The sequence below is a fragment of the Typopeltis vanoorti genome, chromosome 3, assembly GCF_054136105.1.
Source record: "Typopeltis vanoorti isolate ZY-2024b chromosome 3, IOZ_Tvanoo_1.0, whole genome shotgun sequence".
Classification (NCBI taxonomy): Eukaryota; Metazoa; Arthropoda; class Arachnida; order Uropygi; family Thelyphonidae; genus Typopeltis; species Typopeltis vanoorti.
In genome coordinates, this window is record NC_143551.1 from 176458849 (window position 1) to 176483182 (window position 24334).

At 35.3% G+C, this 24334-nt stretch overlaps 1 protein-coding gene across 5 annotated transcripts in view; it reads left to right on the plus strand.

Annotated features, from left to right (window-relative positions):
- Positions 1-24334, plus strand: part of LOC150108763 (protein O-linked-mannose beta-1,2-N-acetylglucosaminyltransferase 1-like) — a 603478-nt gene that overhangs the window by 298531 nt on the left and 280613 nt on the right. For all 5 annotated transcript variants that reach the window (XM_090416229.1, XM_090416227.1, XM_090416226.1 and 2 more), the window contains one exon: positions 21351-21641. In XM_090416229.1, the coding sequence (XP_090272355.1) occupies positions 21465-21641 (177 nt within the window). In that variant the 5' untranslated portion in view covers positions 21351-21464. The remainder of the gene's footprint in view (positions 1-21350; positions 21642-24334) is intronic.

The following is a 24334-nucleotide window of genomic DNA, read 5'->3' on the forward strand; positions in this document are numbered from 1 at the left end:
ATATCGTTATACAATGAAATTTTAAAATAATTTGAAACCGAAAAAAAAAAGTAAAAACTTTTATTCAAATGCATAATTGCGTGAGATAGTAAGCTTAACAAATACAGAATAGCTCTTTGTACAAAACGTTTCTGTACAATCCAGCAGACAGCACAAGATCGAAGAGTTGCAGAGCGGTCTCTAGGTTGATCAGAATAAAGTGAAAAATCACCGAACATAATGAAATCATTGAATAATAATATCAAGAGAAATGGTAAAATCAAGCTGGTTAAAACCAAATTAGTAGACCGACTTCATAAAGTTTCATCCTTTGGTCAAAAGCAGAATTGCTGGAAATCTTTTTTTTTTTTTTTTTGGTGGGAGAGGTTTACATAAAAACAAACAAAGGTATAGTATGTAGGGAATTATAGTATTTAATTAGGCGAACTAATTTCCTAGCATTCATTTCTTAGAAGTAAAATGATTCTATCTTAAGTCTTATTTACAAAATACTTTGAACAGTTGTAACCGCAGACTTCACTATTTCACGCCTCAACTAACTTTAGGATTTTGTACATGTCTTTTGCACATTTGTTTATATATATATATATATATATATACACTAGGGGGGCTACTCCCCCCCCTGGCGCCACGGCGCCCAACCTCCCCGTGTTCCGGACTGATAGGCCGGTTCCTCTTGAATTCTGATGACCCGAATTTTGAAGACTCGACACTCAGGGTAGCCCTGAGTTTCAAAACGTTTCAAAAAAACGTGACATAAAAAGGCTTATTATTATTATATATATATATAAATAATATAAATATATATAATTTAAATATAATATATATTATATATATATAGGGTATATGTTTTTTGTCAAGTTATTTGAAACGTTTTGAAACTCAAGGTTACCCTAAGTGTCTCTTCAAAATTCGAGTTATCAGAATTCAAGGAGAACCGGCCTACCGGTCCGGAATTCTGGGGGGGGGGATTTAACGCCGTAGGCGCAGGGGGGGGGGAATCCCCCTTTCGAGTTTCAAAATTCGACCCATCAGAATTGAAGGAGAACCGGCCTACCAGTCCGGAACTCGGGGGGGGGCGCTGTATGCGTCAGGGGGGGGGCGGATCCCCCTAGTATATATATATATATATATATATATATATATATATATATATATATATATATATATATATACTTAAATTTATAGACAATTATTGTAAATTTAAGCAAATATGAGGAATCCAAAATGTTGCTTGTATTTTACTTTATAAATTTCTAAGTCAACAATATTTGTTGTTAAGGCTTACTTGTCGCATTTCTTTCTTTAGAGGAAAATTTCAGTTTTAAAATATAAGATAAATTTATTGTAGACATCAGTAGTACGAGAAAAAAAAAGTTCTCTCAGACATATCGACTGCCGAAAACTAACTGTAATCTTTTGAAGTTTTTTTCCTTATATATATATATTTTTTTTTTTTTTTCCCCTTTCCACTTTTCGATAAATGTGTATACCATCACTAATATGAAAAACGAAAGGCCCTAACTTCCGCATGACTTAGCCTTTACCCGGTACACTGTGGCCTACATCCCGATATTTATGTTTCTGCTGAACGCTTGTGCTCACATACCTGCTACACCTAAGTCATGAAAGAATGTTCAGGCATAAGCGGCATGAGGATAGTATGTCCCTGTTGCCCAGAGACAAACATTGTAGCTTGAGCGCGTGTTATATCCAATAGGAATAACGCAGAATCGCTGAGCTGTTAATTCATTCTCAAGAATGTCACATAACCATATAATAACTCTTGATGTACGTTGTGATTCTTGCATATTTACCAGTTGGTCTGTGTGTTAAACACGATAATATGTGCGCACCACAGAGCACTTCATTATATATATATATAATATTAGTTATATAGAAAAAGTTATGGAAAATTTTTTTTCTTGTTAAGCTAGTCTGTTTCGACTTTCCTTTCTTTGTGTCGTTTCCAAAATCATCACTCATCTCACGGATGGAGAAACGTGTAGTCCGTACATTATCGACGATATTTCATACGTTTTTTTTATATCACCAATTGGTCACCATTTCAGTACTTCTTCATCGCTATCATTGTCTGTCATAAATTTGCCCATTTCTTGCTACCATATATTAATTGATCTATCCTATCATATGCGGTTTTATCTTTTTTTTTTTATTTGTTTTTGGTTAATTTTGAAAGCCCGTAATCTGCTTCCTGTATCATAATCTTTTTCAACAGTTTTTTTTTTTTTTTATCATATTCGATTAGCTCTGAATATCAGTGCTTTTTAAGTAGTACTTTAATCTCCTTGAGTTATTTAAATCTTGGAAATTTTTTGCTTCCATTCTACGAGAAGTCCATAAAGTGTAACCGTTACAGTATTTCCTTTATTTTAGTAGAGGGAAAAAGTTCATGCAATCTCTTCGCTGCTACTTTTCGGCTGAGCTTTGAAGTCTCCAGTCCTGAACGCCGATTTGCAGAGACATCAGTTATTAGCTTGAAATAATGTTGCTGTGTTCGTAAATTACGACCGACGCAACTAAAACTGTGAGGTCAGCGTATTATGTTTGCTAATTAATTGGGTGTATTCTTCTGCTCCATTGTCTGTTCTGCAGGATGAGAAATCCGAATTTCCAGGAGTTAAAAATCCCTGCCTGCCACTTTCGTATGAGACCGGCTTAACTCACTTTCAGTTGACAAACACTAAAACTCTTAGAAAGAGTCTTATAAAGCGTCCCAGGCGGGATTCAGCTTGGAATGATCAATTCTGATCATCACCAGGGTTACGTAACGCAATACAAACACAGGAAGATTTACACAATAAAAACACCCATTAATAATGATTGTGTCTTTTTTTTGTTGATTATATAGAACTTGGATGTAGAAACTCAGGTTTGCAGATCAGTTGGGCTCATTCTAGAACTGTATTCCGCTCGAAAAAACAACAAACAAACAAATAAAATTTCTGGTACAAGATGATGTGATTTTAAATGTTGTATCTTAAATTAAAAATAGAAAATTCATATCTATTTCTAATCGGTTGGGTGCCAATTTTCAAAAAAATTATTTAAGAGTATAGTTTGTCTCTTCCTTATATTCACGGTACCTCTGAATGTGCTGCTCATATCCGAAAGAAATTTCATCATTCAGTCATGCAGAAACTCATCAACGAAATCAGTTTCCTTTTACCTTCTCGAAAAAATAAAGTGCAACAGCTCTTAATACTGAAGTCTATCAAATTCCCTGTACCTGTAACTTATCTTATTTTGGACAAACTGGCTACTCAGCTATAAAACATATTTCTGAACACCAATCCTATACTCAGCTCAATAAACGTTCGGCTTCGCAGAACATAGAATAATTGATGATTATTGATGATTATAATAATTGATGATTGAATAACGCTAGCCACAGGATCCTTTGGTATAATGCATTGAAACACCTACAAATTCAAATTTAAAGAGTTAGCCAGTTTCATACGAGGGTGGCAGGGTTTTTCCTTCCTGAACCTCGGCTTTTTATCCCTTTCAGACAGACAAACCTGCCAGAAGACCACTTGCATTTACAGATATAACATACTTCCTTCATAGCCATGGTTGCTTCGGCCGTAAATCCAAAACAACCAGCCGACCAATCTTTTCAAAGAAAGTGCTGAAGTTCTTCATCGTCTGGTATTAATCTCATTAATTGACTTTCGTTGCCAAAAGAATGGGAAATTGTTGACAGCGACCCAACTTATTGGGGGCCCACAAGTGGTTTGAAAAATACCATGTTTAGTCTCTAGAGCATTTCTCATCTAATTCTTAGCACAGAGCCTCCGTTGCTCAGTTGGTATAGACGAGCCCTTTGGTTTGAATCTCTACGACGTGGTGAACCTTTATCATGTCTTTTCAATTGAATAGTAAGATAGCCGGTCTCATATTTAGGCAGAGGATTGTTTTCGGAACCTCGGGGTTTTCTTCCCGCAGAACAGATAAACTGGCCTTGTACACACACAGTTCTACTAAGAAATAAAAAATCTTAAACGGATGAGGAATGAATGGATTAATAGGAATTCTTAAACACCCCCATGTTAGTAATACAAGTGTTCTGCAGGCCAATAGCCAGTCAGATTGTTTATCTAACGATCTCTCCCCCCCCCCCCTCTCTCTCTCTCTTTCTCTCTCTCTCTCTGTACATTTAGTGCCATATTTATTCGTTTTCCTTATGTTAGCATTGGTTTTATTTGTATTCATTTCTTCCTTAGTTGCCTATTACATTCTGTGGTGGGATTTCCCCCCGGTTTTATACACTCGCTTTTCATTCATGTTTAATTCTCTGATTTTTTTCACTAAATTTTTAATTGAAAAAAAATAAAAAATAAAAAAATAAAGGCTTCTCACCAACTTTCCGACCTTTCGAAAGTTTGCATGGCGATTAAAATAACTATCTTTAGCATTTTCTATGTTTTCTATCATCGGTAATCTTCGGAAATAATTAATTAGACTTTTTTTTTTCTTTTCTTTCTGAAATCTTTCTTCCGTGGAATTCAGAATTGTCCGCAATGTTTAATCATGTGGATGAATATATACGTACTGAGAAATAGTTAGGGACGAACGATGGAGATGGTCTTTTTTAAAATTTGGGTGTGCGCGTGGGAATCGTTGCTAACAATAATCTTATGTGAAAATCTTACTGATCAGTGTGTGTGACACACACACACACACACACACACACACACACACACACACACACACACACACACACACACACACACACACACACACACACACACACACACACACACACACACACACACACACACACACACACACACACACACACACACACACACACACACACACACACACACACACACACACACACACACACACACACACACACAGCAGGAGTCATGATTACGTATTGATATATGCAGCTAGTATTAAATACAAGCAGATTTTCTGCTATAACAAGAGAGCTTGCGATCATTTTCTGCACTTTCTTTCTTCATTTTATTTTTAAACGTCTCGTTCGATTTCTGGTATAATTCAACAAAAATACATGGTAAGTGAAAATGTTTACGTATTTGCACCTATATCAGCCATGTAGAAGGGAACAAAGAGACAGATTGTCTACAGAGAATCCTAGGAATGTTTATACACTTCTGTGGCGGATAACGAGTCAGTTTTGTTTACAAACAAGTTGAGCAGCACAATTTCAACGGCTGACAACTGCAGTTTTCATTATGCACGCTACATCTAGAGGCCGCTGAATTATAAAATTTTATTTAATACCGTGTTGGACCGATCCTGTGGGTGACCTATAATACCGATCCTCTTCAATTCCTGCACATAGTTCGGTGAGATATGTCTAGGGGACAGCCTTCAGTAAATGCTGTGGTCAACTGCGGAACACAGGAAGATCTATTTATCTGTACAACCCTTCTCAGACGACATCAATCTCGGTCCTGACAAGACTGTCTTAGGACCACACTTATGTATCTTGGGCAAGCAATGCAGGTTATTTTTCCACTGATTAAGCACCAGAGATCTCTCACCTTTTGAGAAACCAGTAAGCTCTGCTGTTTTCAAAATCGCGGCTCTAACCAGACGGGCGCCCACAATAAGCCCTTTATCGAAAACCCCGAAAGATCCTTTTTTTTTTTTCATTGTGACCAATAGTATTGACAAGTACTGACCAGCAGCATTCTTATATAGTTGCCAAGAACACGTGGTGACGCACGTGACCAAGTATTTTGCATATATGCTGCGAGACGTTTAGCATATCTGCATAAAGGTTTCTAATTTAGTGGCCTATGTGTATATTGCCCCGAAATGTGAATTGATCTTTCTTGCTACTGCTCCCTTTCAATAAATTATAGCGTATTCATTTTACCGCTGAAACATTCTTTTATTCAGAATACGTTCATTTGATATAAGCGTGACTGTTGGTATGGATATGTAATTGCGGAAGAAGCAACTACAGCTATCACGTGTACTAATATTATACATGTGCTCCTTTGCTTAGTAAGATCTGTATAGACCATATTGGTCTGTTCCGGTCTCATTATCCATCCAATATCCTTTTTTGAGGTCTACCCTGCCTTCTCTTTCCATTTGGCTTATATTTTAGTATTTGTTTAGGATGTCGGGTCTTGGCCAGTTCAATCCATTTTTGTTTATAATTGTTTAGTTTTTCTTCTATTGATTTTGTTTTTATTTCTTTTAACATGTCTTCGTTCCTTTTTTAATCTAATAATGTGTATTTTGCAGTTCTTCTCATAAATCTCATTTCACTTGTTTTTATTTTTTGTTTATCTTGTTTGTGTGAGAGAGCCTAAGTGTAGCTCAGTGGATGTGGCGTTTGCACACCACGGCGCTTGGCCTCACGAAGGAAGACTTGGTTTCGAGTCTAGTCAGCGACTAGAGGAAATTTTTCTAAGCCTTTTTTCGACCTTTTCCCGAGTTAGTCGATCTCTGTCACCAGCAAGCGGGTTTTTCGTTCTGTAAACTCAAGAAAATCGACCGTAGAATCCACATTATTTCAGACATCAAATACGACTGTTAGGGTTAGGGACCACGAGATGGCGGCACCTGTAGAGCCGTCTCTCTTCACTGCGTGCCGCTTAATTAGCGATAGCCTTGGGCAAGCTATCTCTTGGGTACCATATGTTGGGTATCAGTGGAGATGAACTGCCCACTCAGTCTCCAAAAGTTAGATAGGGCTTAAAACGGCCTCGCCAACTCCCTATATATACGGGAATAAAAAGGCGTTAGCTGATTTTTTTTATCTTGTTTGTTTATTGCCCAAATTTCACTGCCATATAATAATGTGGGCACTGTTCAAGTATTGTATATTTTCAAGCGTGTTTCTTTTTTGTACTATATTTGGTTTGAGTGTTCTATTTATCAGGCCTATAATCTGTAAAAATTTAGAAGTTTGTAATTTTATGTCTTTTTCTCCTTCATATGATATTTCACACCCAAGATAATGGAAAGTATTTATCTGTTCTCTTATTTTATTATTAATAACTATTTTGCTTCTAAGTGGAGTTTGTTCACAAAATGCTATTCTTTTAGTTTTATCTATGGAAATTTTCATTCCAAACTGTTCTACTATAATGTTTAAATTATATATTGCTCTTTGTAAATTGTCTTCCTTATCTGATATTATTACCTGATCATCTGCAAATAATAGCGTATTCATTTTGTTATTCCGGGAAATTTCTATACCTCGATTGTTTAAGGTATTCCACTGTATTAATATTTCATTAATGTAAATATTGAAAAGTGTTGGAGACAGAGGCCATCCCTGTCTTACTCCTTGGTTCATAGATTGTTTTTCAGACAATTTTCATTTATTTTTATTTTTATTTCATTATCTTTATCATTTATATTTCATAATCTATCATCAACACGAAAAATCATAGGAATCTTAATTCTTAAAAAAACTAACCTTGAATCTAAGACTGCATATTACTGTCTATGCAACACAGATTTTGTTCTTCAGTCCCTCTCACTGGACGTCTTCATCCAAGTTGTTTCCTATTATTCCCATAATCTTATCTCGTCATTTCATTTTCTGGTTTTCCTTTGGATCTTTTGCTCTCTTTCTCTCTCTCTCTCTCTCTCAAAGATTCAGAACGTGAAATAAGAGCGGTCCATCTATCATCCTGTTCAAAAATGTCATCTCAACATTTAATACCGGATGACAGGCTGTTGACCGCTTGGTTGGCCAAATGGTTACAATATTCGCTTTCTGGGTTCGAATCCCTGTTGACATGGATGTTTTACAACTGTCTTTAAGTTGCAAAAGTTGTATCTTTTGTCTATAGAGCAGAGTTTCCAGATATAGCTCATCATCTGTTCATTGGCCATCCACAGATGCTGTGTAGCCCCCCCCCCCCGATGCTCGGTAGGATCATGTGGTCCTGTTGTATGCTTTTCTGGAGGCCTTAACTCGCTGAAGATCAGTCACTCCAAACACAGCATCCATCCATCTCATTGACGGTCCACTCCTTCCTCTTTTCCCCAGGAACTTTGCCTTCTATTACTGTTATGAGAGATCCTCCTTCCATCCTTCAATGTGTCCAAAGTATTTTAACTTTCTTCTGTCAATATCCTTAAAGAGCCTTAAAGTTCTGCTGATCTTTTCTAACACCCATTCATTTGTACACCTTTCAGCATATGATATACTCAAGAGCCTTTTGTAACACAAACATCTGAAAAGCAGCTATCATCTTCTTATCTGACTTCTTTAGGTTCCAAGTCTCACATCCATAAGTCCCTGTTGGAAAAACAACTACATGACTTGTTTTAGCATTTCAGCAATTCTTCACATTAATAATGGATCCCAGGTACTCGAACTTGCTGATGTTTTCAATTCTTTCTTTATTAAGGTACACTTGTTTCTCAAGAGCAACCCTGTCTACATTTCCTTTGAGAAGCATAATCTTTGTCTTGCTAGGATTGAGCTGAAGTCCTGTGTTCTTACTGATCTCGTTAAGTTTGTCAAGAATTTGTCCTAGTTCTTCCTTGCTAATGACAAAGCAGTGGCATAGCCTAGAGGGGGCGGTCTGCCCCTTGTGGCACTTTGAACCTTTTTGAACTTTTGCAGTTAATTCTAAAACACAGTCTTGAAAACTCAGTTCCAAATATTGTAATACTGCTGCGAATTTTCCTCAGAATTGCTGTGAGTGTTGCTAGTTGTGAGAGGAGATTTTCTAAATAAAATTTGATTAAGAATTACCTACATTACTACGAAATAGACTTCGCCAATGTCATCGACGATTTTGCTAACAGAAAAGCAAGAAAAATAACATTTTAGAATGTTGAAATTAAAGTTTTACTTCAAAAATAAATATAGTGTTTTAATTTATTTCCCTGTACGTCGTTTTCACTTTTTGTAGTATTTTTGGTGGTATTGAGAGGCGCGGCAAAATCAGAGATCGCCCCGGGCGGCAACAGCTGTAGCTACGCCACTGTTACAGAGTACTGTATTATCAGCATATCTCAAATTACGGATCTATCTACCATCTATTCTAATTCCTGTCTTGAGCTCATTCAGTGCCTCACGCATGTTGTCCTCAGCATAAGATACTAAGCAAGTTAGGAGAAAATAGACATCCTTGGCTAACTCCCTTTCCAACTTGAAGCCAATCAGCCAATCCAGCACCTGTTCTTATCGTGACTTCTTGCTCCAAGTACAAGTTAGCTATCAACTTGATAGTGTGTTGAGGAAAACCTATTATTTTCATTACTTCCCACAGTTTCACATGCTGAACACAGTCAAAAGCTTTAGAGTACTCTAAGAAACACATTACCATAGGAAGTCAAAATTCTTTATATTTTCTATGATCTGTCTAAAGCAAAGGATCTGATCTCTGGTACCTTACCTTTCCTAAACCCTGCTTGTTCTGCGGTCATCGTTGACTCAGCTATGGCCTCAATCCTATTTAGAATGATATTCAATAAAATCTTACATGAGATATTACACTAATAGTTCCATAGTTCTCTCAATCCTTCATAACTTCCTTATGTAATATGAAATCCGACTTCTTTTAATCTCTAGGGCCATGATCCTGTCTCCCATATAATGTAATCAATCTATGAAACATTCTAATCCCTCTATCCCATATATATATATATATATATATATATATATATATATATATATATATATATATATATATATATATATATATATATGACAGAATGATCATTGACTCGGTCAACATACATAGTTTTATGAAGAATTAAATGACTAGAACCGAGATTTAAGTAAAAAGGTTTTAATATAAACACACTACTAGTTTCGGCCTGTAACAGCCTTCTTCAGGTGACATTATAAAAGAAAAAATACTAAACATTGAGGGTTAAAAGACTATGAACAACACAGACAGTCTTTATACATAATTAGCATGAAAACGTTGTAGTTGTATTTGAAGCTGTTCTTTCGTTTGTTGCATTGTTGGGAGAGTGCGTGTTTGCTACATCACGTGAACGCCAGTACATGATTACAGCTGAATGACTATCTGGGAGGTTGTATATATTGTATATATTTAATAAGAATGTAAAAAATTGTATATATATATATATATACAATTTTTTACATTCTTTACCCAAGGAAGCAAAACAATGTTTTGCGTTTGAAATATATTCACTTCTGAGCTACTTATATATAGCGGCTAATGACTTGGCATCACTTGACTTAGTATGTATCCCATAATACAAAGAACGTGTTAACACGTTCATTGCCAATCACGCGATATTGCGCAACGCGAGTCCTCACCAAACGACCGATCACGCGTTATCACGTGTACGTCGTTAACTAAATGAAAAAATAAAATAATTTTGGTCACCACACGAAATTCCAATTTTCAGCTTGGCAATGAACGATATCACGCGATGCGAGTTTTCACCAAACGGCCGATCACGCGTTATCGCGTGTACGTCGCTAACTAGATGAAAAGATAAAAAAAAAATTTGGCCACCACACGAAATTCCAATTTTCAGCTTGGCAATCAAAGTGTTAAGTGTTATGCATAATGGGAAGGGCCACTATCCAGACCGGTTTCTCCCGAGTCTGGCTCCGACTGATGAGACCTCAAAGGTCTATATCTATCTATCTATATATGTGTGTGTGTGTGTGTGTGTGTGTGTGTGTGTGTGTGTGTGTGTGTGTGTGTGTGTGTTAAAGATACCAAGCTCTTTTAAATCTGGTTTTAATCCATTTCCCAAGTAAGCAAACCGACAAGAAAGTCAAGTTTGCGCCTGCAAGTAGTGCAAGTCTTAGTCAACTCGTGGTAAAGGTGGAATAAGCTCTGACCACTATTATTAATATTTACCCTTAATGCAAAGTACATCTTCTTGAGGAGATGTATGATGCTATGCATTAAAAGCAAGGGGGCCACTACCCAGACCGGGTTCGACCTTATTGAGGCCTCATCAGTGGGAGCCAGGCTTAGAAATACCAAAGTTTAAGTAATACAGAGATTATAAATATTTTACCAAAACAGGTTACCATAAGGGGCTTTGACCTTATTAAATAAAAATCTCAGGATGAGAGATAAATGTAGAAAGTTTCTTACGTTGGGTATAATATGCGTTAAAGATACCAAACTATTTTAAACCTGGTTTTAATCCAATTCCCAAGTAAGCAAACAGACAAGAAAGTCAAGTTTGCCCTTGCAAGTAGTGCAAGTGGTATTAAGAATAGTGATCAGAGATTATTCCGCCTTTTATTCCTACTTGCACCAAGTAGTGCAAGTAGTATTAAGAATAGTGATCAGAGCTTATTCCACTTTTACCACGAGTTGCCTAAGTCTTGCACTACGTGCGAGTCACCCAGACTTGCACTACTTGCAGGTGCAAACTTGACTTTCTTGTCTGTTGTTTACTCGGGAAATGGATTAAAACCAGGTTTAAAATAGCTTGGTATCTTTAACATATATTATCTCATCTCATCTCATCCACTTGATAATGGGTTGAGTCCACTAAGAAGAAAGGTTCTCCACTTATCGCGATCTCTAGCCATCTCACTCATGACTCTGTAGCTGGGTAGATGGGAATGTTCTTTCAGCAACTTTATCCAAGTACTTCTTGGTCTGCCTCTAGGTCTATTTCTTCCTATATATTCATTCTGAGCTAAATATGGAAGTCTATGAGGAGCCATTCTCTGAATATGACTAAACCATCTCAGTTGATGCTTAACGATTGTGTCTATTATATTATCTAGGAAGTTTAAATCTGTTCTGACTTGATCATTAGTCTTGTGTTCCATCCAGTGGGTGTTATTAATTTTTCTGAGGCATTTCATTTCAAATGCTTGAAGTTTCTTGATTGGTTGTTGAGTTAATCTCCAAGCTTCTGAAGCATAAGTAGCCTTTGGGATAATAATTGTTTTATATAATTTTAATTTTAGACTCGTTGGGATTTGTTTATTTTTCCATATTTTGTTTAGTTTATTCATGTTGGTCCAATATAGGTTTAAAGTGTGTTTTACTGTTTCCATATTGTTGAGGTTACTAGATATAAGATTGCCAAGATATTTATTAACTTGTTCCAGCAGATGATTTTCGAGATTTATAGAAATATTTTCTTCTTCTCTACCTATCTTCATTATTTTTGTTTTATGATAATTTATTTTCATACCATAAGTTTTACAAGCGTCATTAAAAATATGAATAGTTTTTTCTAGCTGTGGTTTAGAATCTGCTAAAATAATGATATGATCCGCGTATTTTATGTGATTAATGTTGGTACCATTAATTTTTACACCTGGTTCATCAGCTATGGCTTTACAGATTTCTTCTAGGAAGATGATAAAGAGTTGAAGTGAGAGAGGGCATCCCTGCATTACACCTTTCTAGACTCAGAAATCCTCGGTTTTAATGTTGTTCATTTTAACAAAAGCTTTGGCGTCTCCATAATAATTTGTAATAAATGTTAAAATATCTGAATCGCCATTTTTATGTTTTTTAGGAAAGTGATCAATTTGTTTCTATTAACTGAATCAAAGGCTTGCTTAAAATCTATAAAACAACAGTATATGGGCAGGTTGTATTCCCAATATTTTTCTGCTATATTCTTAATGGTGAAGATATGGTCTATGGAGGATCTATGTGGCCTGAATCTTGCTTGGTTTTCCTCTATGATTTTTTCTGTAAGCACCTGTATTCTCTTTTGTATAATTCGAATGAATAGTTTATAACTATGACTTCAGAGTGTTATGGGTCTATAATTTTCACATATTCTTTTGTCTCATTTTTTGTGAATTGGTATAATAATTTCTGTTTTCCAGTCAGTTGGGATTACTCCAGTATAAACAAATTGATTAAATAAATTCATTAGGAAATTAATAGCTTCCTTGCCACCATATTTTCATAGTTCTATATATATTTCATCTTTACCCGTAGCTTTCGAAAGTTTCATTTGGTTTATTGCATTTATAATTTCTGCTGAGGTTATGGGTGGTGCCTTTTCATATATCATCTTTTCTGTTATACTTTCCTTCTCCTATTCTTTTTGAAATAATGTTTGATAGTAGTCCTTCCAAATTATTTTAATATTTTGTATTGACCCAGTTTCTAGATTGTTAATGGTTTATCTTTATAGATCTTAGTTAATTCTTTGATAATTTTGTATACCGTTTTATTATCATTTCTTTTATTAGCTTCTTCGCATAATTTTGCTTTTTCCTCTAACCAGTTATTTTTGGCAATTGTGCACATTTTATCAATTTTGTTTTTAAGATTCTTATAATGTTGTTTATTTTCTTCTGTATTTTTTATATTTAATATATGCTTTGCTGTTCTTATTTCTTTTAAAGTATTTAGAATTTCAGGGGTTATCCATTCATGATTTGGTCTTGATGTTGTATCAAGTATGTTTCTTGCAGTACTTGTAACAATTTTTTTACCTCGATTCCATGTATTTTCTATATCGTCATACGAAAATTTTCTAAACTCATTTCCTATTAGTGTCTGATAGTTATCTTGCATAGATTTCTCTTTCAGTTTTGACAGGTCCACTTTGTTGATAGGAGCTCGTGATTTACGATACTTGAATTTTAGTTTAATTTTTGCTGTTAGCAGTTCATGGTCAGTGTCGAAGTCTGGAGTTTTTAAAGTTCTAACATTCTGCACTGATGATTTCCAAATGCATTTGATTAGAATGTAATCAGTACAGTTCTTTATTGTACCATCTGGTGAGATCCATGTATATTTGTGGGAAGGTCTATGGAAAAAAGGGTATTACAGATAAATAGATTATTTGCTTTACAAAATTCTAATATTCTTTCTCCTCTTTAATTTCTGTTATCAACTCCGAACCTGCCCATCACATCCTCCATGCCTGGGGTAAACTTCCCAATTTTGGCATTAAAATCACCCATCACTATTAATATATCTTTCTTATTGTTCTTGTCTATTAGATATTGCAACTTATCATAGAAGGTATCGATTTCTTCATCTTCATGTGACTAGTCAGTGACGTAAGATTTGAATTATTGTAAAGTGAACATTTTTATCTTTACCTTTTAATCTGATAGCGATCATTCTTGGGCCATGTGGTTATGACTGCATTTTGTAGCCCATTGTTCACTAAAATGGCGACTCCTTCTCTATGTATATTGTCCTCTATGCCCGAGTAGAATAGTTTTCCTGAATTTAGGTTTATAACTCCTTCTGCTGTTCAATGGGTTTCAGCCAAGCCTACAATGACCCATGTAATCCTATCAAGTTCTTTTTCCATCAAATTTATTTTCCCAGGTTTTAACAGTGTCCTTATATTTAAGGTTAAGCTATGCGAAACTCTATTGGCTGGCCACGTACTAAACTTCTCGGCTGCTCCCTGTGATCTAGGATCAGTCGCGTCGGTTTCCTCGGACGCAGTAATATTCTCTTGACACAGTGGAGACTCCTGATTCATAGGGTTGAATGGCAGAATAATGCAGCCGGCTTGCCACTCCTCTTTTGCCACTGCATCTTTTGGTCCACGACTCCTTATTCTTTATTCGGAGCAACCCATTGGGGGGTTTCCCTCATCCGCCACCCAAGCGACGCGCCTGGTAGGAGTCACGTCTCCCCCAGGACATATATTATACCCAAGGTAAAAAACTTTCTACACACATTTCTCTCTCTCTCTCTCTCTCTCTCTCTCTCTCTCTCTCTCTCTCTCTCTCTCTCTCTCTCTCTCTCTCTATATATATATATATATATATATATATATATATATATATATATATATATATATATATATATATATATATATATATATATATATATATATATATATATATATATATATATAATGTATAGAGAGAGAGAGAGAAAGTATTTTACCTTGGGTATAATAAATGTTAAGGATACCAAGCTATTTTAAACCTGGTTTTACTCCATTTCCCAAGTAAGCAAACAGACAAACAAGTCACGTTTGCGCCTGCACGTGTTGCAAGTCTAGCTGATCCTACACGTAGTGCAAAACCAAGGCAACTCATGATAAAAGTAGAATAGGCTCTGATCACTAATCTTAATATTTACCCTTAATGCAAAGCACATCTCCTGGAGGAGATGTATGATGTTTTGTATTAAAGGCAAGGGTGCCACTACCCAGACCGGTTTCGACCTTTATTGAAGTCTCATCAGTGGGAGCCAGACTAGAAAAATACTAAGATTTTACCATGAGTTGTCTTGGTTTTGCACTACGTGTAGGATCAGCTAGACTTGCAACACTTGCAGGAGCAAACTTGACTTGTTTGTCTGTTTGCTTACTTGGGAAATGGAGTAAAACGAGGTTTAAAATAGCTTGGTATCTTTAACATTAATTATACCCAAGGTAAAATACTTTCTACATTTATATCTCCTCCTGAGACTTTTATTTAATAAGGTTAAAACACCTTATGGTAACTTGTTCTGGTAAAATACTTATAAGCTCTGTATTACTAAAATCTTGGTATTTTTCTAGCTTGGCTTGTTTGTTTGTTTGCTTACTTGGGAAATGGAGTAAAACCAGGTTTAAAATAGCTTGGCATCTTTAACACACACACACACACACACACACACACACACACACACATATACAGGGTGTTCGGGATAAATTTGACATATTTATAATTAATTATATTTTTCCGTAAGTTACATGTATTAACACACACTTCTCTTCATTTAAAAGTTTGGACCCTTCTTCATTCATATACAAGATGTCAGAAAGGATGGATAGCTGGAACCCACCTGAATCATGGAAGAGAATAACTTGTATCATGATGATTCGTGCCCGCCATCAAAATAAGGATATTACGACTGCTGCCCAATGCTCCCTGAATACAGTAAAAACAATCAGGCATGAACTAGAGACTTGCAATGGTGACTACGAGGATGTAGCAAGAAGAAAGATCCCTAGCAGACGATCTGATTGCGTTCGTACAGCAGAATTCCTCGCAAATCTGCATCAACAGGTGTTGAAGAACCCTGGCATTGGAATTCGGGCTTTGTTCGTGGAGTTGCTAACTGTAGTCAAGCCCTGGATAACAAGGGTAGCCAATGGTAGGCCGTATGTATGGCAGCAGGATTCGGCCCCTTGCCACACCTCTGGGAAAAGTCAAAAATGGTTGTCTGAAAATTTCTACGACTTCACCAGTCCAAATGTTTGGCCTCCAAACTCCCCAGACCTTAACCCCATGGATTATTTTGTATGGGGCGCAGTTGAAAAAGACACCAATCGCACTTCCAGTAATACAAAAGCCCAGTTAATGGATAAAATTAAAACAGTTTTTGCGGCCCTTCCCAGGGAGACTGTAGCATCAGCTTGTTCGAGGTTCCGAAGCAGAATTGAAGCTGTGATCGATGCTAATGGTGGTTATTTTGAGTAAATCTTGTTGATAGTATTGTAATTAACTCTGCCTGTAATGTTTTTTTGTCAATTCATTAAATTTAATAGATACAAAGAAGATTTTCTTTTTCCTTACGAAACTGTCAAATTTATCCCGAACACCCTGTATATATATATTTTAAAAAATATAGATTTAATGACTTCAGAAAACCGAGATAACTTATAAAGATTTTAATGAGAAATACTACTAGTTTCGGCATATAACAGCCTTTCTCAGGTATTCATAAAGGAAAAGAATAGTAATAAACATTGAAGTATCTAAACAAACTGGAAATTACAGGTAAAAGTTGCCACACATGATTGATACATAAAAAACGTATTTTTTCAAGTTTTTCTACCAGGCGTGCCATTGTTTATTGCAAGTGTGCGTGCAGGCTCGCGTGAACGCCAATATTGAATAACTGCAGCATGGCTTTCTGGGATGTTATAACTCAAATTGTTGTTTAAGTGGACAGGGTTCAGCAGGATTTCCCTTGATTCTACAATTTTCCTCTCAAACTCATCATCACAGCGAAAAATATTTTCTGATCTATCCCAGCAAACGGAGTGTCTTTGTTGATCATCATTAGGATTATTTGAAAAAAGAACATGACTGGATAACGCAGTTGCATGAGATCTTTTGTAAGAGATGTCTCTCTTATGCTCTTCTATACGTTGTTCAATAGATTTGTTAGTTTGTCCAAAATAAGGGATATTGCAATCGCACCATAATTTATATATACATGGATATTTTAGGTTGTGATGAGTAGGTTTTGGATGGCTGATTAGAGAACGGATTTTAGGAAGTGTGGTGAAGATCGTCCTGATATTATATTTTTTAAGGACTTTAGCTAATTTTTTAGAGACTGTGCTAATGTATGGAATGGAGATGCTACCTTTAAAATGAATAGTTTCTGTTGTGCACTGCCTAGGAGGATCCAGAAGAAATTTTTTAATGTTTTTTTCAGAGTATCCATTTTGTTTAAAGATAATAGTGAGGTGATTTATTTCTTTTTCTAGTTCAACTTGTTCAACTAAGAGAGAATATATATATATATATATATATATATATATATATATATATATATATATATATATATATATATATATATATATATATATATATATATATATATATATATATATATATATATATATATATATATATATATATATATATATATATATATGTTTGTGTGTGTGTGTGTGTGTGTGTGTATATTGGTCTTGCACTACCTGTAGGATCAGCTAGACTTGCATCCCTTGCAGGTGCAAACTTGACTTATTTTTATTATTATTATTATTATTGTTCCGGGAAAATTATTATTGTTAGGGAGGCCCTAACATCCAGACATGATGTTAGGGCCTCCCTAACATGATGTTAGGGAGGCCCTAACATCATGTCTGGAACAACTATTCAACATTCACACAGTATCTATCATATCTTGCCTTGAACTTATGCACGGTCGTAGCACCCACAACAGACTCTGGAAGCTTATTCCACTCATTCACCACTCTCCAAGTAAAAAACCTAGCTCTAACACCCTTGTCAACCACGCTCTTGCCCAGCTTCCATGCATGGCCCCTAGTCCTCCCACCACCAGTCATATTTTCAAAAATATCTTCTGGATCAATCTTATAAAAACCCTTCAGTAATTTGAATGTCTCAATCATATCACCCCTCCTTCGCCTATCGTCCAATTTCTGCAACCCACATATCCTCAACCTATTCTCATAAGGTTCATTCCACAGACCTGCTATCATCTTGGTCACTTGTCTCTGGACCCTCTCCACTTCCTCCCCATCACGAAGAAACCCTGGTGCCCATAACTGGGCACCAGGGTTTCTTCGTGATGGGGAGGAAGTGGAGAGGGTCCAGAGACAAGTATCAAGTTGTTCCTCTGTTTCAAGGCTCGATACAGAGGAACAACGACTTGTTTCTCTCTGCATGTTAAAGTATTTTTCATAATCCAAGTGATTTGGTGAGCTGTTTTAGTTACTTTTGCAATGTGCCCCCTAAACTTCAACTCCCTATCCACCAGCACTCCCAAATCCCTGGCCTCATCAATCTCCTGGAGTACGGTTCCACCAATGCGATATACTGCTGCTATTCTTTTCACCCCAAAGTGCATAACCTTACACTTTGCCACATTAAACTGACATCCATTTTTCCTAGCCCAGTCCTTCAAACTATCCAAATCATCCTGTAAAATTTTGACATCCTGTGCACTCACAATTGCTCTACCCAACTTTGCATCATCAGCAAACAAGTGAACACTTCCTCTCAAATCCTTTCCAATATCATTGATGAACAAATTGAAAAGCAGTGGTCCAAGAACAGAGCCCTGCGGCACTCCATTAGTCACAAGACGTCTTTTTGACTCCACTCCTGAATAAACCACTCTCTGGTATCTCTCCTTTAACCACCCTCCTATCCATCTTACCAACCCTATATCTATCCCCATCTGCTCCTGTTTACTGATTAGGGTTCCATGTGGTATCCTGTCAAAGGCCTTGGCAAGGTCCAGTAGTATCACTGTAAACCCATTACCCCTATCCAGTTCAGCCGTCACTGTTATAAAAGGTGAGCAAGTTACTGAGGCATGATCTACCCTTCACAAAATCATGTTTTCCCCCATACAATATCCCATTTTCATCTATCCAATCCTGTATTCTTTTCTTGACTAATTTCTCTAAGACCTTGACAATGATTCCTGATATGCTAATCGGTCGGTAATTTACAACAGCAGTCTTGGAACCACCTTTATGCAGTGGAACTATTTTCCCCTCCTTCCACCCGCTCGGGACTAACCCAGACCCGAGACTCAAATTAAACAAAAGACTTGTTTGTCTGTTTGCTTACTTGGGAAATGGAGTAAAACCAGGTTTAAAATTGCTTGGTATTTTTAACACACACACACACACACACACACACACACACATATATATATATATATATATATATATATATATATATATATATATATATATATATATATATATATATATATATATATATATATATATATATATATATATCATATATATATATATATCATATATATATATCATATATATATATATATATATATATATATATATATATATATATATATATATATATATATATATATATATATATATATATATATATCATATATATATATATATATAATGATATATATATATATATATATATATATATATATATATATATATATATATATCATATATATATATATATATAATGATATATATATATATATATCATCACTAAATATCATTACTAAAAACTGCATATATATATATATATATTATGCAGTTTTTAGTAATGATATTCTAATCGTTGGAAAGCATGAATGTTTTTCTGGGTGTTTAATGAACTTGACATTTTATTATTTACATTAAACTAAAATGGTTAAAAACTGCCGTGGCAGAGCACCTGGTGCCGAATTATCACACGTTTGTGGAACTATAAAATTTCGAAGCAGTGGAAGTCGGGGACATAGCGCTAAATTGAGGTGACGTTGAGAAATATTTGAAGCAGTTTTACTGGACGTGTTTATGGCAGGCGTTAAATTGGCTTGTTCGTTCCTGATAGCGTTTTTTTTTATTTATTTTATTTCTCTTCTTCTTGTAAAGATGTTCCTCTCGCTCTTAATAGAATCTTTAAAGTGAAAATTAATTCACTTCTTATTCCAGTGTTTGAGTTTCACATAAACATAAAAGTGATATAATAATTGCATTTTCGACTCTTCACTTGGATGATAGTCCTTTACTAATGTAGAGTTCTGTTTTTGGACTTGGAAATCGTTATAGTATCTCGTAAGCAGAGGTGTCTGTGTGTGTGTGGGGGGGGGGGGGATTTTTGGTTCCTTCGTCGGTCATTCGGACACCTGACGCAAAAGAACACTACAATCATGTAAGTATATGATGTTATAAATTTCTTTAATTTTTCCGACGCTTCGTTAAGGATGCCTAGAATCCGAATTTGACTGAGGATTCCGGGTGGCGGCTGTATCCTTTTCACTCCCACTATCTCCACAGTCAGATTTTTTTTGTTGTTCTTGTTGTAAAGATGTTCCTCCCACTCTTAATAGGATCTTTAAAGTGAAAATTAATTCAGTTGAGTTTCACTTAAACATAAAAATGATACAATAGTTTATACGATAAAACTCGCGATAAATAGATCGAATGACATAATATCATTAGCCATTTTGATATCGTAAAAAAAAAAAAAAAGGTTAGACATAATGAAATGCATTGATCTCTAGGAAGCTAGCCCAAATGGAACTCGTTCTTGCAATGATCGCGAGATAACACTGACAGTAGCGAGTTATCTGACCGTCATAGCTTGGGTCTCAATTCTGCCTTTCAGTTGATCAGCTTGAAAGCGCTAGGAATGTCGGAAGGCTCAGAAGCATGGGACACTAAGACAGAGATAAGAAATGATAGCTGAGTTATTAGTGCCGACCAGGCAGCAGTTTTTCTAAACCACAGTAGTGATATATCTTTGCGCTTTACGGGTCAATCAATACAAAGAAACGCTTGTCAGAAAAGAACTTGATTAAGGCAATTCAGAAGACTACATATGGAAGTAACAGATAAAAGGAAACATACAAATTGTGAAGAAACTTGTCCAAATATTGGAATGGACAAAGTTTGCAATATATCATGATATTAGCGTAACTTGGATGGACTCTTTAAAAAAAAAAAAAAAAAAAAAAAAAAAATATATATATATATATATATATATATATATATATATAATTTATGTAGAAAGTATTTTACCTTGGGGTTGAGATCCCTTTAATTTAAGGGATCTCAACCCCATTGCTCATGTTTTCTTAGTTGCTGGATGTAGTAACTGCTGAACTAATTATTTTAGTTCCAAAAACGTACATTAAATATAAGAAAGAAATCCATAGTAGTTACGTTGTTAATAACATTTCTGAACATGAGTCATTTTCACTTGATAATATCTTTTTTCCCTCCTCCAGATTTTCCAGAAAATCACAATGAGGTCAAGAACAAATTTAAGATAGACTGATCATGTTTGGTAGTAGTGATGGTGATGGTGGCAGGAATGGTGATGGTGGTGGTGGCTGCTGCATATGTTCCTTTTTCCCATCTCCTTTCCATGTCCTCTAGCTGGAACAATGACAGCAATGGACAACTGGAAGCCTAACCCCAGAGCACAGCCTTTTGTTCCCAAACGTCACTCATCTGCTATTTCTGGCATTTACTTACAGCAGGTTCCTCATAGACGACTTCTCTCTAGGGTATTCCAGGTAATGATTGTAGACTACCTTTTAATATGGAATTATAATTTCACATTAAAGAAACAACTTAAGTAAAAAATAAAATGTAAGCCTATATTACTTCACATTTGTTTTACTTTGTTAATAAATTAAATTACATAGCTGGTATCTTAAGTATTTATATTTTATTATTAAAATTATTAGGGATGATCACATCAAACTACTAACAGTTCACATTATTTATAAATGCAATTTTTTTGCAGATATTAGTTTTATTTTTTACTTGACTATGAGATACTCTATTAAAATTAACTTTTTTGTTGGTTTCAGTGGTTAATTTGCATATAAAATTTAAAAATAAATAAATAAAATGTATTTACAGTAAAACCCCGAAGGTAGGTGGGACCAACAAAAACAAAAAAAAAACGCGTAAGTCGAATTCGCGTAATGCGAGGTATAATTTTGCATGTAATTTATATATACAAACATAAATTTTGGACCAAAGGTTTACAAAAACACCTATATTATTTTTTAAGAAATATAATCATAATTGTATTTTTTCATTCATAAAAAAAGAAAGTTATTTCGATGTCGATGGTTTCATAAAATCTAATAGATTCGTCTGACAGCATAATGTCTTTTTTTGTCACACAAAATTTCTTCATAGCAAGCTAATGATTTTTTTTATTCCTTGTCTTGTGGCTACAATTCATTCCTCGTTAGAATCTATTCCTCCAAAATCCGTAAACCTTTCTTTTATGATAGTTCTTACTGTGGATTCCTGTAGATCGAACTTCTTTGCTAGCTCACAAATTTTCATTCCGCCTTCAAAAATCCTTAATGTTGAGTTTTGTTTCCAAAGTCAATGTTTTTCTTTTCTTGCTAGCTGTAGAAGAATCGGACTTGCTTCTTTTGGATGACATTAATATCTTTTATGTGATAAAATTTTTATCAAGCACATAACATTAAACAATTGCAGGGGTTTGTAGACTATAAAATTCATGTATGAATGGAGACCGCGCAAAACACGTCAGTGCTTGTTCACAGCATGTGCGACACTGGCGAATACGGCCGGTGCGTGAAAGATGCGACTAGTGGTGAGGCGTGAATCGGGACGGGAATACGTACATATAAGAAACTGTGTAACTCCGGATTCGCGCCTCATAAGTCCAGGAATACTGCATTTTTAAATTTCACACACACAGACATTGAACTTAAATGAAGTAATCATCTGTGTAGTCAGTAGGCATGTGTGTGTGTGCCTTACTTAGAAGATAGCTTGGAGCAATAGCATGAAGTGAGGAACTGGATGGAAAGAAGACCAGTGCTGCTGGGACATTGGTCAAGGAATATTTAATGACTGAACATCTTTCAAAACAGCAGCATCAGATGCAAGGCAGTAAACAGTTAAATTTATAATGCTTTATATTTTTGTTTCATCCTTTATCCAAGTCTAAGCAAACAAAGTTTCCATGTGAAGTTGACTAGGCTACTTGTTGTATATAGAGGCTAGTGACTTCACAGTTAATTGTCTTAGTATCCCATAATGCAAAGCACACATCCCTTTGGGTGTGTATAATGCTACAGACCCATTTTGACCTTTATTGAGGTTTCTGTGTATAATGCATAGCATTATACACAACCGAAAGAATGTATGCGTTGCATTGTGGGATACTAAGGCAATTAATGTGAAATCACTGGCTTCTATATACAAGTAGCTTAGTCGTGAAGATACTTAACATGCATACTTTGCTTTTTCTTACACTTGAATGAAGGATTAAATAAGAATATAATTTCTTGGCATTTTTAATTTAATTTATAACCAAGTGAAAAAATTTTCAATGATAAACAGCTATATTAGTAGTATCAGCTAGGAAAGTAACATTATTTGCAAGGAAAGAAAATAGTAGTATGAGCAAAGCTTAGCCAAGAAAAATAAGTGAGATTTCTTTTGATATGTGGTTATGAGAAAGAATAATTACAGGAGGATAATTTTAGTTGCTGGAAATGGTAGATGAATAACCACTGTATAAGATATTTTAGATAGATGAGTAACCACTGTAGAGGATCACACCCAACAGGATATGCTGTTGAGTGTGATATTATAGTTTGAGGGAAGACTGAATGTTGGAGGAAGGCTTATAATGAATAAATAGGAAGTAAATGAGGAATTCAGTTTTTTTATTGTAAGAAGTTGCAAAAGCTATCGCACAATATGTATTCAATTCTATTTAATCACTTGTCCTATTCTTGGACAAGTGATTAAATGGAATGGAGTCTGTTGCTTTAGTACTTGAACAGCTGAAAGTCATTCCTTGGGAAAACAATGGGAATAAGTGTTTCAAAGAACAGAGGTAGAGATAATGAAAGAGGAGGTGGTTCACTACATTTGAGTTGAAGTGTGCATAGACTTGCTACTGCTTTTGTTTTTATATGCTTAGAGGAAAGTAAAGAAATGATAATGGACAGTTTAATGGAGTAGCACCTCATGAAAATGCCTGTGGAAAAGATATAAGATCATCCATCAGATGTGAGTAATGATCGAACATCTCAAAAAAAAAAAAAAAAAAAAAAAAGATTGAAGTGAGTCTGATGGAGGAGAAATGATCTTTCAAGTAGACTGCACTCCCATTGCTATTCAGGAGATTTTTGATGTGCTACCCCAAATGTGAGAATAGTATCTGCATTTGGATGAATTTGGGATTATAGAGCATTAGTAGTAC